Below are 14,017 nucleotides of genomic sequence, written 5' to 3'. Positions count from 1 at the left end.
CTCATATGCAACCAATTAGGCCTCTTGTAGACAATGTCCCACAATTTACATAAACGGTTCCAATTGGCAGCTCACAATTTAGGTGGCACCAAATCACTGCCAATGACGACCATGGCATCCTTCAACAATGGCCAATATACCACTATGCAACAATTCAACTTCCATCCAAATAGGCCATTCACGCTAAAGTAAACATTAAAAACATGTCGTAGGCCTCCAATGTACAACATGAACTAAGTGATGGTCACAAAACATAGGACTTTGCCAATAGATCTTCCTATATCTTAGAAGGATGCAACAACACTTAATAAAAGCCCCTAAGGCCAACACAGATTTCATCAACACAATTTGTTTGCATCAAGGAAAAAAACCATTGATGAATTCTAGCAAGCATCAAAATTCTACCAATAAAAAACAACCCCTTTCTCATAAAATCCAAAAAAAGAACACCGCACTACCTTGGTATCCACACTACTATCCAATACATTATCCTCAATCGTGTCAACAGTGCGAGAAAGACTTTGGTAAACATAATCACCCAACAATGCATTCCCACATTAAAGCATGTAATCCACATAGTGTAAAGCACATTCAAGCAATATAAGTGATCATAATCCATGATGAACCCTAACATGTGCAATGACTTGAGGATGTATTCCAAAGCTTTGCTGCGTTATATTTTACATATGAATAAAAAGATTCTTTATTAATACATTCGATGTCCCTTCCTACTATACCTACTTGTGCTTTTACAAGTTTTCACTTGAAATTTGGTGAAGATCCATCACACTTGGTATCAAAGTTTCTGCTCAAGAGCATTACGTGCGGGGAAGTGGGCACAACCATATTATGCTAGTGTGATGTTTAATGAAGAAACAATTACATGGCACTTTGAATGCTATATGCAGCCTACAAAAAAGGTTTGTTTCTTTAGTTGGCTATGATATTGATTTCATTAGGTAGGAGGGATACATGGAGACATGTCCTTGTCCAAGGAAAGGCTTTCTTGGAAGTTCCACAAAACGTGATTCAATCGTACATGAAAGGTTCTCAATGATGCTTCAAGTATAATATCAAAATAAAGTACTTCGTACGTCAAAAATGACAAAGATCAAGCCACAAGGTGCAAAAGGATGCTCGTGAAAGTAGTTTTTCAAACATAGATTTTTTTCATTTCTGTGTTGCAAGCACTAAAGCATGCACTGCTTGAAGGTTTTGCACAAATCAAAATACAATAATAATAGTATATAGTCCAATTGTTCGATTCATACAAAACCTGTACGTAGATGAGCTAAATGTGATGCACCTTTTGTACAAACTTAATTTTAATGTGGGATAGGGTGGGTTTTCGAGCGCCATTCCTTATCCATTATGATTCGAACTACTAGCCTCCAGTTTCTTGTGCATACAGCAGCTCATAGTTACATGTTATGAGTCATAGTATAGCCTTCTAATTTGATCGACTGTAGCTGGCATCAATGTCACAGGGCATCGATTGTACTGCATGCAGAAGAAAGATGAAACCTTCAATTCACAACTACAGATGTTAACTCGTTATCACTTCTTTGTCATGATTAAGAGAACTTACTTGAGAAACATATGGAAAGACACAAGGATAACAGAAAACGAATCCAGAGGAAGCTACAAGTGCAGGATTTGTACGCAATTTCAAACAGAGTGGGCACACCCTCCTGTCTTTTGGTAAAGGGATGCCTTTCTCAGCTACCTTTCATAGTTATAAAAAATTAAGTCAGAGAAGAAAAAACTTCCAACATTGTCATAATTCAAGTGCACTAGATCTATCTCAATGAAAACTTACCTTTGGCGCAGGAGGTGGAGGGGGGGCTGGATACACAGTAGGGGCAGTCACTCTTTCTTCAGCAGACTGATACCACCACTCCATCATCTACAAAGACCATGCGCAACAAAAAAGCTCAAAGACTCTTCTGAAGTTTCCTCTGGATAGATAATTAAATTAAAAACTCGGAATCTTTCTGCAACTGACAGCTCTTCAATATTCTCATGACACCTCTCCTATCTAACATTACCTTCACCTAGAGACATCAAACATGGCAAGAGCAATGGCAATCCATAGAACACAGTGATTTCAAAAGTAACATTACTGTAGTCATTAAGCTATATGTGAGAATGACATTTCCCCACAATGCTAAACAAGGGAGAACTACATTCAATTAAGAACATAGCCCCATCTGAAAGACGAACCAGAAAAAGTGTATCGTAAAGGTTTGTAAGATCCATTCACTAAGTACATTTGCAATAGTCAATACTATACAATAGTCTCTATGATTTCACAAAATAGCAGGGGACAGATGATAAGAGATTGATGCAACAATCCCCCAAAGTGGCTGGCCCATCCCCACTAAGTGCTTGTGCAGCCAGCCATGGTTGGGTAGCCGAGCTTTCACTAGTGACCATCCTGCTGCAGTTTGCAAGCAGAGTCAAAGCTGTCAATGTTGATTTGCAGGCTGAAATGCCAAGACAACAAGCTGAAAATGAAAATTTGTAGGCTCAACAATCAACAAACAATGATCATTGGGTTAGGAGATCGTCTAGGGCTACTCCATTGCCTCCATATGTGAAACTCAGTACAGAGGACAGCCCTACATCTGATGATGAGAAGGCTGAAATGGCCAAGATACCATATGCTTCAACGTTGGCAGTTTGATGTATGCTATGGTTGCTGCACGTCCTGACATTGCCTTTGCATGGGAGTGGTTAGCAAATACATGGCAAACCCTGGTAAAAAGCATTGGGAAGAAATGAATGGTATTATGAGATACCTCAAAGGCACAAAGGAGTTGTGCATCTGCTTTGGAAAGCATAAAGCATCTGTTATTGGGTTTACGAATGCTGACTATGCTGGTCATGCGGATTGCAGAAAGTCCACTTCTGGGTATGTGTTTACCTTTACAGGAGGAGCAGTCTCTTGGATCTCCGGGCTACAAAAGTGTGTTGCATTGTCTACTACAGAGGCAGAGTATGTGGCTGCCACTCAGGCATGCAAGGAGGCTTTATGGCTTTCACACCTGGTGGGAGAGCTTGGCGTTACAGAGTTACCTGTTCTCCATTGTGATAGTCAGAGTGTTGTCATGCTACCATGGAATCCCGTCTTTCATGCAAAGACAAAGCACATACAGGTGATGTACCACTTCAATAGAGATGTACTTGACAACAAGAGCATTGAACTTGTCAAAGTGCATACAAATGATAATCTTGCAAACCTTCTCACAAAGGGTCTTCTAGTAGAGCGGTTTACTCATTGCCGACAGATAATGGGAGCTGGATAGATATATGTATTTCAGCTTTGTACATACCTAGACTTAGCTAATTCTTTTCTCCTCTTAAGGCACATTTCCTTTAGGTGGGAGATTGTTGGGAATAAAGGCTCTCGTGCCTTTTAAATGTGCTCGAGTGTGAACACGCCCTTAGCACTTGTACTTTCATATATATATATATATATATATATATAAACCTAAAGAGGTACACTTGTCATTTTACCCACAAATCGTGTTCAGTCTCCCCACTACTCTGCTCTCTCTCACTCTCTGTCTTTCTGCTACTAGCAATCACTGCATGTCTCGATCCTCGCCCCCTCTGATCTCTACACAGAGATGAAATTTGATTGTACCTCTAGATCAAGAAAATCAATGCATGTTGATCTCTAATTTTGCCCCATGTCCTACAAAGTTCAATACTATCATCATTGAGCTCATCTGCTACCATATTAGACACTAAATCAACAATGGTTTTGCCTTTCTTTCCCCTGTTATCATCTTTTTCAGCTTGCTACCTATTAGGACAGCTCCTTGCCATGTGCCCTTCCTGCTCACAAATAAAGCATTTATTTGTAGCCATCAATTCCTTACCTCATGCATCATTTTTCCCACTCTTTCTCAACCATCTATTCCTCTTTCCAGCCCTATTTTCAAATCTGCTCTGATTTTCAGCCTTTCTTTCAAATCTGCCCTTTTTGTTAGCCTTAGCCTCTTTGACATGTGACTTGGCATCAATGTCCTTGAACCCTGCATCTTTTCTACACAACAATGCATCAAGTGTAGTAGAAGTTTCTATGAGCTGAGACATGCTAGAAACATTGGACTTCATGCAAAAATCTTGTATACCCTTTGGCAAACCACAAACATACTTCTCCACATGCTTATGGAGGGGTACTGACCAATGAGAAGTAACAGACAGCAAAGCATCCCAAAACTTCTTATTGTATTGATCCAAGTTCTCACAATGCGTGGAATCCAACTAATTCCATGCTGTCATAATGTCTACTTGAAAGGTACTTATCAACAAATTTGAAGCAAACATTTGCTTGAACTTGACCCAGCTGGTAGATGCCCTTCCCTAAATGAGAAGTGTAGACTACCACTGCAATGCATTTCCCTTCAAGAATGTGGCTGCCTTGCATATTTTAGATGCCTCTATGAAGTTTCCTCCACAATAGGTTGTATCAAACTGCTGAATAAAAGTAAGTGCTTTCAGCTTATCTTATGCACTAGTGAAAAGCTCAAACTTCACACTTTTGCCATCTTCATCATAGTCCTTTGGCGGTCTCATGGGTGCCAAATTATCATAAGCAGGGTGCTACAAAAAGGGTGCATTTGCTGTATTTACATGAAAACCAGTACTATCAGATACACTTGCACGACCAACACCAAATCCTGTCCATATGGCCCACTTTATGCCCCAAGCATCATGCCTACTACCATACATGGGATTATGCATTCCTCTTGCATTACCCAAATACATTGGGTGCTATGAACCATGCATTGGTTGCTGCATACCATAGGGATTTGTGCCATACATTCCCATATGCAATGCATGTCCAACCATAACATGAAAAATGATACCTCCACTAAAGTATCCTTGCTGCCCCATGCTTACATTTGCATGGATACCTTGCTGTCCATACTCCCATGGATTGGCACCACCAAGTTGTCCATACATTTACACCTGTTGTCCCACGGGTACCAACTCTTTGTGCTCATCAAGCTCTTTTGGCTCTTCCAAAAAAGTCTTAGGCATCTCCTTTATTTCTTCCGGCTGTCCTAAAGATTTAGAAGAGGTCTTCTTCTATTTGCCTTTGTTGTCCTTCCTTGGGGCGTTCAAGAATCAAGTAAACTGAGGATCCTTTGCCAATTCAACAAAGCGTTTTACTGCTGTTCTCATTTAATCCTCGAAGCTATCATCGAATTCTTCAACCTCTTGATGCATAGATTTAACCATCAACATTTGGGTCATTTTCAATGTTTTCAGCTTGCTGTCCATGCTGAGAACCATGTCCAACATCAATCATTGTGTTTCCCCCTTCACCCCGTGAATGAGCAAGGAGTGATGCATCCTCTCCACTTGATCCCATATCACTCTGTGAAGACATGCTCCTTGTAATTCACTGCTGAGAACAATTTCAGCAAGATTGCAATAATCCCAAGTTGCAATCAAGTACCACATGCCCACCAATTCAAAGAATTTGATGGTATCCCAGCAATGGAACTATGTAACCAGCCTTTCTTTAGTGGATGGGTGGTAATTCTCTAATTACAACATAATTACAGCAGTTAACATTTATTGTAAAACTGAAAATAGAAATTTACCTACTAATCTTTGGACCATGGACACCTAATTGGCCCCAAAACGGGTACCTCCTTTAGAATTTCTTTAGATTTGTCGAAGTAGAGGTCGATTTTCAATGGGGTTCTCCCAATCCCCCTTCACAATCCAAACTTCCCTTGCTGTCCAAAGTGACCAGCAACTCTTCAATCCAATTTGCCCCTTAATTCAGGCAATCAATTGGCCTTCAACCACTTTGAGAAGAGTGGAAATGCCCCAAATTTGATGGTTGTTGATCCTCCACCTGATTTCAGCTGAAAATCACCTTTAACCCTGAATAATTCAGGCCTTCAATGTCTAGCATGCTTCCCAAGATAGCTGCTAAACCCTAAATATTTATGTGAGTTAGGATTTACAACAGAGAAAACTGAAATTTCTCAGCTTCGAGGGGTCTAAATGCTAAAGTCTTTGAAGCAAGGCTGTGAAATGGTCAGGGAATGAGAGAGAATGCTGAGGAGAGAGAAAATTCAGAGTTTTCTCGGGAGAAATGATTAAAAATCAGTAAAATGAGGCTGCTGCCCTGTCCCAACAGCAATAAACATTGTCGTCTGCACTTGGAGACCCAAAATGATGTGCTAACGCCTTCAACCTCAGGCTGTTGCCCAACGGCCTAGGATCTCGTGTAGCTGTCAAGCTGCTCCAAATCTACAAACCCCTACTAGTAATGGCTGAAACTCAGCTCACGTTGGCTACTCCAGCTCCTCACGATGTGTTTCCAGCAAGAATGAATGATTCTCTCTTTCTCTAAGCCTTCCCAACAAAAAATTTATTAAGTGGCAGCCTTTCCAAATGAATTTCCTACATTAGCCACATTATTATGTTAATTTTCAGTCTAATAATTATTTCAATGCCCAAAAAAATAGTCTAGCCAACCAAAAATTAAATTGGCTACGCCAATTCATCTCCTAAGTGCCATTGTGCCATTTTTGACCATCAAATCGGTGATAAATACCATTAAACACCACATCTCTAGTGTCACCAATTGACACTTATGACCAAATAAATGACTTAGGCCAATAATTGGCACCAAATACCACCTAGTATCCATGTGACATAACTAAGTGCAACTTTTTCCTTTGACATCAGTTGATTCCCTTGAGTCCTAGGCTCACTAATTTGTACTAACCTCACTTGCACCTCACATGTGCAACATTCAGTTAAACATGTGATTAAAAATCAATCCATATGTTAAGTGAGGCTTGCAAAAAATGCATGTCCTCATACAGCTTCAATAGTATGGGAGAAGCTTCAAATGTTGTATGAGGCTTTCTCGACCATGCATGGAGTTAAACTCTATGACAACTCCAACAGATGAAGTTTAAGCATAAGAATACTATCCAATCATCCTTGCTTTGTGTTACACAAACACAGGATTAGCTTCGACCCATGCAATCCACCCTTCCAAAGGCTCATCTTGTTGGGACTATGTTGTACAAGCTCCCTCTGGAGTTTGATGGAGTAGCCAATGGTTTGTAGGCCTAGATGTCATCGACGCCTGTGAGCTTTATACATATGTCCTCAATGCTACTTGAGCATGAGGCCTCTTTGAAGTTACAAGGAAGACTTCCATCTCAAAATGGTGGGCATACTCACACACTTGTAGCTTTAGAGAGGGTTGGTGACAAGAAGAAAATGTTGAAGCCTAGTGTTATCACTATGCTAAGAAGGGGCATTTGCACAAGGGTTGTAAGTCGTTAGCAGCTTCAAGGAAGAGGCGCGAAAGGGGTCATCTTCTTCAGACCAAGAGAAGGGTTGGTTGCCCCTCTTCTACTGCTTTCTAGTATAAGTGATGCAACATCCCTCACAACACTCTAGTGCCAAAGAGAACGAGGGGGGTGGTACAGTTGGGCAGGTGAGCTTCATTTATACAGGTATAAAGATGCAAAGGATCCACAAAGTTACTTCCCTTCCACATCGACTGAAGTCTTGCTAGCTTTAAAATCCCAGAGGTAGGATTAACATCCAGGTTCATGATGAGCTATTACTTAACATAGAGCAATATTGGCTCCTAGTCAAAGCTCACATAAGGGGACACTTTGGCAATCTAGCCAAAGGCAAGGAAGATGGTCATGTATGCTCAAAGGCATTGATGACAAGATGATCATGTTGCTACTACAAGGCATTGTTGACAGACATTGAAGAGCTGTGATGATTCTTCTCTATGTTCAAGAGCTGGTACGATTGATATTGACATTAGGTTCTCTCCAAAACACCTTGGTGGTGGCTTGATCACCCACTGCTTGGGTATCTATGGTCCTATTCTAATGGTCTTTGTTGTATGGACTACAATGAGTCCTTATCATTGTATCATTATATTATGTCAAATCACCTATGATTTGAGAGAGGGTGTTAGCAAATTAGTGAGCTCATGAGTGAGTTTGGGCTTAACATTGTAGTTTTAGGCTTTTTTTGTCATTATTCATGTGATTTATAGTATTTATGACTAGCCAACCAGTATTTTTGGTTGACCAACCTAATGCATTATTGACATTATTTATTACCTATTTATATGGCTCCCTCCTCCTCAACCAAATCATTCATCACTTATAGATTCCTAGTGCATGTCCTCTTGGAGAGAGAAATCATGTGCCAAAGCCCACATAGGCAACGACTGTTGTACTCGGTTGTCTCATATTTGGTATATGGATTACATTTCCCAAGCATATTTGTAAGTTCTCCCTTCGCAGTGTTCTTTTGTTTTCTTTTATTCTCTCTTTTCTCTCGTGTTGTGCAATCTATTACAGCAGTCTTCTATGCTTCCATCATTGCATCCACTTCTAACAGTAGTAGCCAATGAGAGGGCTACTATTCGGGAAGTAAAAACAATTCGTAGATGACTATTGAACACATTACGGGACAGCAAATAACCCACTTCACTTCCCTGTAGAACTAGAGCAACCATCTTGGCACACACAAGGCCACTTGGTTGCACAATCCCTTATAGCTATCGCTTACAAATAATGAATTCAAAGGATAAGCATTGGATGGCAGCCATATAGTCAAAGTTGGATCCCATTGATAGAAATGGCACACAGGAGTTATGTGATTTAACTCTTAGCAAGTGCTATAAGCACAAAGTGGGTTTACAAAGTTGAACATACATCTAATGGTAGCATTTATTGCTACAAGTCAAGGCTCACTGCCAAAGGGTATGCCTAGTAGCATGGGACAGACCCTTGCCCCAGTTCACACAACATTACTATTCATAGTGTTAGCTACTCATTTCAATTAGCATGTGTATCAGTTGGATGTGAAGAAAGCATTTCTAAATTATCTACAATGGCACCATCCAATTGTGAGACTAACTACAAGGCAATATTTACAGCTATATTGGAATATACATGGCTCAGACACACTCACATGGAATGGCCATTCTTGGGTCTCTTGTCCCTGCTCCCCATTCCCACATTCCATGTGACTATGGGACACTCAAACATATTTTGGTTATCTCACTAGAGAACAACATTGACCCACTCCAATCTATAGTGACAATTAGATGACAATTATGAGAAACCCAGTGTTTCATACTCGCACTAAGCACATTGAGATGCATTATGATTATGTCAAAGAGACGCTCCATGCAATGACTTGGCTTATACCCCTACACAAGACAATTTGGCACATGTATTTTTTAAGGCTCTTTCAAGAGAAAAGGTTGAAACCTTCCACAAGGCTTTAGGGTTATTATTGTTTGGGAATTAATCTGTCATTCCTTGCATGTTTCCACATCATTCACTCAAAGGGGATTTGTTACAATTATCATGTTCCTTTGATTATTATGTTGCAATGCTTCCTTATCCATGAGCACTTTTAGCCTTCTAGCAGGAGAAGAGTTTTTTCTCAAGTGCACACCCTCTTAGGATATGGTAATATAGTACCTTGAGGATTGTATTTTTATTCATCATTCTCACATAGCGGATGTTGCATTTCCAACACTCTCTTGGTACTCATTGTTCAATGTGTATGTGCAAATGTGTGTTCATGCACATGAAACTAAGCATTGACCCAGAATCTTTGTAAATAACAGCTCGAGTCTGCATGCCATATTGGCTTCATGAGCTCCTAGCTCTGTGAAAGCACTTAGCAAAAGCAAAAAGAAGGTCAATTAATGTAATATTAGGTGACCAACATATAGTATAATAGTTCATGTACCCATGCCTTAAGTCTCCCCCAACACAAATACATCGTGTTGTTATTCTATCTTTGTTGACAGGAAATAGAAGACTGAGAATTAGGAGGTGATTGATCTAGAACAAGATAGCACCATGGCTCAAGAAGCTCTTGGCCTTGTTGATCATACAATAGGCACAGTATCATAGTTGTGATTCCCATTTTTTGCCCTTATATCATCTTATATTGAAAATATTATCAATTTGTCTATGTCACATGGCATTCCCAAAAATATTCAATGCTCTTATTCCAATTTCATTCTATCTATATATCCCTATTCAAGGGTAGATATATATGAGAAAATAACAATTTGATTACAAGTATAAAAGTCTTGTTCAAGAAGAATATGGAAATGCCCATTTCAACTTGCATCTAGCATGGAGTTTCAAATGTAAGCCAACAATGATAAGGATGTCCTTGGCATAGTATCAATATACATCTACATGAGTATGTTTAATCAATGCTTATATGGTTGCATGTGTCAATGTGCATAGGTTTAGGGACTTCTAAGATTAGAGATTATTGGAGTTCATTGTTTTTACCAATTAGAGTATGTGTTTACATCAGCAGCACTCATAACTTTATGAAAAAGACAACTTTTGTATGAATAATTTTCAATTTAATGAGAGTAATGTTTGGTAGTGCGCAAGATACAATGTTACAAGAGAGAGGAGATCTAATGCAGAGGTTCATTGTCTTACATGCTCTATGCATAGCTAGCATTTTGAGGTAAAGTATGTGCCATGAGTCTCAAGAGAATGGTAACATTTTCCGACAAGAGGATGTTTCAAGTGTTAGTGTCAACTACACACATAAAATGATTTTAATTACGAGTTCAATGATGCAATCTCAAGATGTATTAAAAGGCTATCAAACCATGGTCACATAGAATGGGTAACAAGGATAGGGACACCTATAACTTGCTCTTCCCTATGACTATAAAGCAGCATGGAATAGATATGGGAACAGAAAATAGGGACAAGAGAACCAATGGTCGTTTCCTGTGACTTCATTAAACTAGTGACAAATACTTGAGCTCTTGCATGTTTATGTACTTGCCTAGTACTTGCAACTACATGTGCCAATACAATTGTCACCAAAATGAAAAATGTACTATAGTTTAAAAATTAAACTTCACCAAGATTTTTAATTAAAATGAACTTTAATTTTGGTAATCCTAGCTCTTGGCATGATGAATGACCAGTGCACTAGCAATGAAAACTTTAATACCAAGCATGCACTGCCAATGAAGGCTTTCATACCAAGCATGCAATGGACAAGTGTATAGGCTTTGTGGTACAAGGGCCGGACAAAAAGAACAAGATGCAACGTGAAACTTTCACTAAATGAACAAGTGCAAATTGAAACTTTTATTAAATGGAAAGTTAGCACCTTAGAGTTAAGTTACACTAAAAGTCTTGCATAGTAAGCAACTCACTTAAGTTGTAGAGCAAGCTCCGTGGCTTGAGTTTAGTCTAGTAAATAGCTTATATGTCTAATCACCCAAACATTAATTACCAATCACTCAAATTCGAATTGTGACAAAGAAGCAACTAATGACTCAAGAAGCTGATTTGGCTCTCTCTCTCTCTCTCTCTCTCTCTCTCTCTCTCTCTCTCTCTCTATGGATCCATACTGGATCACGAGCTGAGCAAGTGGGCAGAGCAGCACCAACACCGAGCAGCAGGACAAGCAGGGTTTAGGAGGGGGTTCTGCACCCTTGACCATATCCTCACACTGAGAGCCATCATAGAGGAGGGCAGAGCACATGGAAAACGGGTGTACTGCTGCTTCGTGGACTTCCGCAAGGCCTTTGACACAGTCCCACGAGCGAGGCTCACGCAGGGACTACAGGAACTGGAGGTACCAACCAAAATACAATGGGGGATACTGGCACTATACGAATCGGTAACGGGCCAAGTTCGGGCACCGGGAGGGCTGTCAAAGGAGATCACCAGCACCATCGGAGTCAAGCAGGGATGCCCACTCTCGCCCACCCTATTTGGCCTCTACATTGATGAGATCTCAGAGTACATAGATAGATTGGGCGAGGAGGGATCGAGCCTGGGAGGGACACTGATACCTATCTTACTATATGCGGACGACATAGTCCTCATCTCCACCACACCCGAAGGGCTACAGCGCCAGCTGGACGCACTACACGCCTTCTGCCAAGACAAAGACCTAAATGTGAACCTGGGAAAAACCAAAGTCATGGTGTTCAAGACGTCAACCCAATGGCTCCGACGGTCGGTACCCCCCTTCACATACGGCGGAGAAACCGTGGACGTGGTCCAAAGATACGTCTATCTGGGGATTACATTCTCTGGACCGAAATTTACCCTGAGAAAAGCCGCGGAAGATAGACTAACCCGAGGCTATGCAGCCCTCGGGTCAATGGAGAACCAATGTGCCTGCATACAGTTCCAGGAACCCCGGACAAAGCTCTGGCTTTTTGACACCTTGGTCACACCAGCCCTCTTGTACGGGGCTCCCATATGGGGATCCAATCTCTACCACACGCGGAGGGCCCCACAGGATCAGCCACTGCATAAGGAGGAGGCCACCTATGAGGAATGGGAGCAGATGGAGAGACCCTTAATACTTATGATCTCACGGATGATCCGAAGCAAGCCCTCCGTACCACACGAGATCATCCGTTCAGAGCTGGGGGCACCGCCCCTCGTGGCTGAGGCCCTCTTCCAGACCGTGACCTTCTTGCGCCGAATATGGGACCTGCCCCGGCACCGGTACCCCAGACTCGCCCTGAAGTCATCCAAACAGCTAGCAACACAAGGGGACACTGAGTGCTAGTATGCCCGAACAGAGACCTGGCTACGGCTCCATGGCCTGCACATGGACCACCTCTCCCCACTACAATACAGCCTAGATTGCCCACACCTGGAGCTCAGCCGAGAGGAGGTAAATCGCATCATCAAAATGGATATCATCCAAACAGACACCGCCAGGACATGGGTGACCCCCATGTCGGAACTAGGAACCAAGAAGGCTTTCTACCGAGAACACTTCTTGCATATTTCCCCGAACGGCTTCATCACCCGCCCAAGCTACATGGACACACACCTGTCTCACGGGGTCAGAAGTGCCATCGGACAGATCCGCACGTCCTCACACCAACTACGGGTCGAAATGGGCAAATACGGGGCCAACCCCCTCCCTCCAGAAGACCGAATCTGTCAGCTCTGCCATCTCGAGCCAGAGACAGAGGAACACTATATCTGTAGATGCCCAGTGTACTACGAAATCCGGGGATGCTTCCACTGCCTATTCAACGAAGGATTCGGACCACTCTCCAAGGTGATGGAATTCAAAGACCAGAGATGCCTGGGGCTCTTTCTACTGGAAATACGACGCCACAGAGACCACCTCCTACGAACCACGGAGCAAAGACAAGGAGCCACCAACCAAGGCACACTCAACGACTTCTACCAAATACCAGCTGCCCTCCCCACCACCGAGCCCCCACCAGCCCAACCGACCTCCCGACCCCCGGGGGCCACCTTAGAAATAGCCACAGCGAGAGGTAAAGCCCGGCTCCCACGCCCCGCCGGCCCCCGTCCCCGCAGAAGACACTGGTCGAAGATACAAGGGATACTACGCCGCCATCGGAGGGCCCTGCCCCGCCGCTTTAGCCTCTCCATGCTAGACCGACCCATGCGGGACATCCTAGGATGAACACCCCAGGAGCAGTTCCACACCGCACTAGGAGTACCTCTAGATTGTATCTAGTCCATATATCATTTTGTACCTACTCAATTTAGTTCAACATAGCATAAATGTTAGCTTCATTGGGACTTTTGAAATCTCCCAGACATTTGTATGCAACATTTTGGTCTCATAGGCCAACTTGGCCTGTTGTAGACGTTAATATAACTCTCTCTCTCTCTCTCTCTCTCTCTCTCTCTCTCTCTCTCTCTCTCCCCCCCCCCCCCTTGTGAGATTGATCTAATTTGACATGTACAAAGTGCAAGCTGAATGATACTAATGCAATGAATGCTTCTCTCTATAGGCCATTTTGACCTCTTTGGAAACATTAATATATCATTTCATTTCATTTCCTCTCTCTCTCTCTCTCTCTCTCTCTCTCTCTCTCTCTCTCTCTCTCGCTTTTTGAGCGATCATTGAGGAAGAAAGAGCCCATGGCTGGCAAATTTACTATTGCTTTGTGGACTCAATTGGGATATTT

General features: G+C 42.0%; 1 protein-coding gene across 1 annotated transcript in view; it reads right to left on the bottom strand.

Annotated features, from left to right (window-relative positions):
• Positions 1 to 1,146: 1,146 nt before the first annotated feature.
• Positions 1,147 to 14,017, bottom strand: part of LOC148025117 (peroxisome biogenesis protein 12-like) — a 72,209-nt gene continuing 59,338 nt past the window's right edge. The window contains exons 9-11 of the mRNA XM_087694830.1: positions 1,820 to 1,906; positions 1,589 to 1,726; positions 1,147 to 1,500 (exon numbers count right to left, since the gene is read on the bottom strand). Coding sequence (XP_087550956.1) covers positions 1,429 to 1,500; positions 1,589 to 1,726; positions 1,820 to 1,906 — 297 coding nt within the window. The 3' untranslated portion in view covers positions 1,147 to 1,428. The remainder of the gene's footprint in view (positions 1,501 to 1,588; positions 1,727 to 1,819; positions 1,907 to 14,017) is intronic.

This window comes from Lygodium microphyllum, chromosome 15, assembly GCF_053477565.2.
Source record: "Lygodium microphyllum isolate KBCC chromosome 15, Lygodium_microphyllum_v1.1.10, whole genome shotgun sequence".
Lineage (NCBI taxonomy): Eukaryota > Viridiplantae > Streptophyta > Polypodiopsida > Schizaeales > Lygodiaceae > Lygodium > Lygodium microphyllum.
The sequence above is the reverse complement of the archived record's forward strand: the minus strand, read 5'-3'. Positions and strand labels throughout refer to the sequence as shown.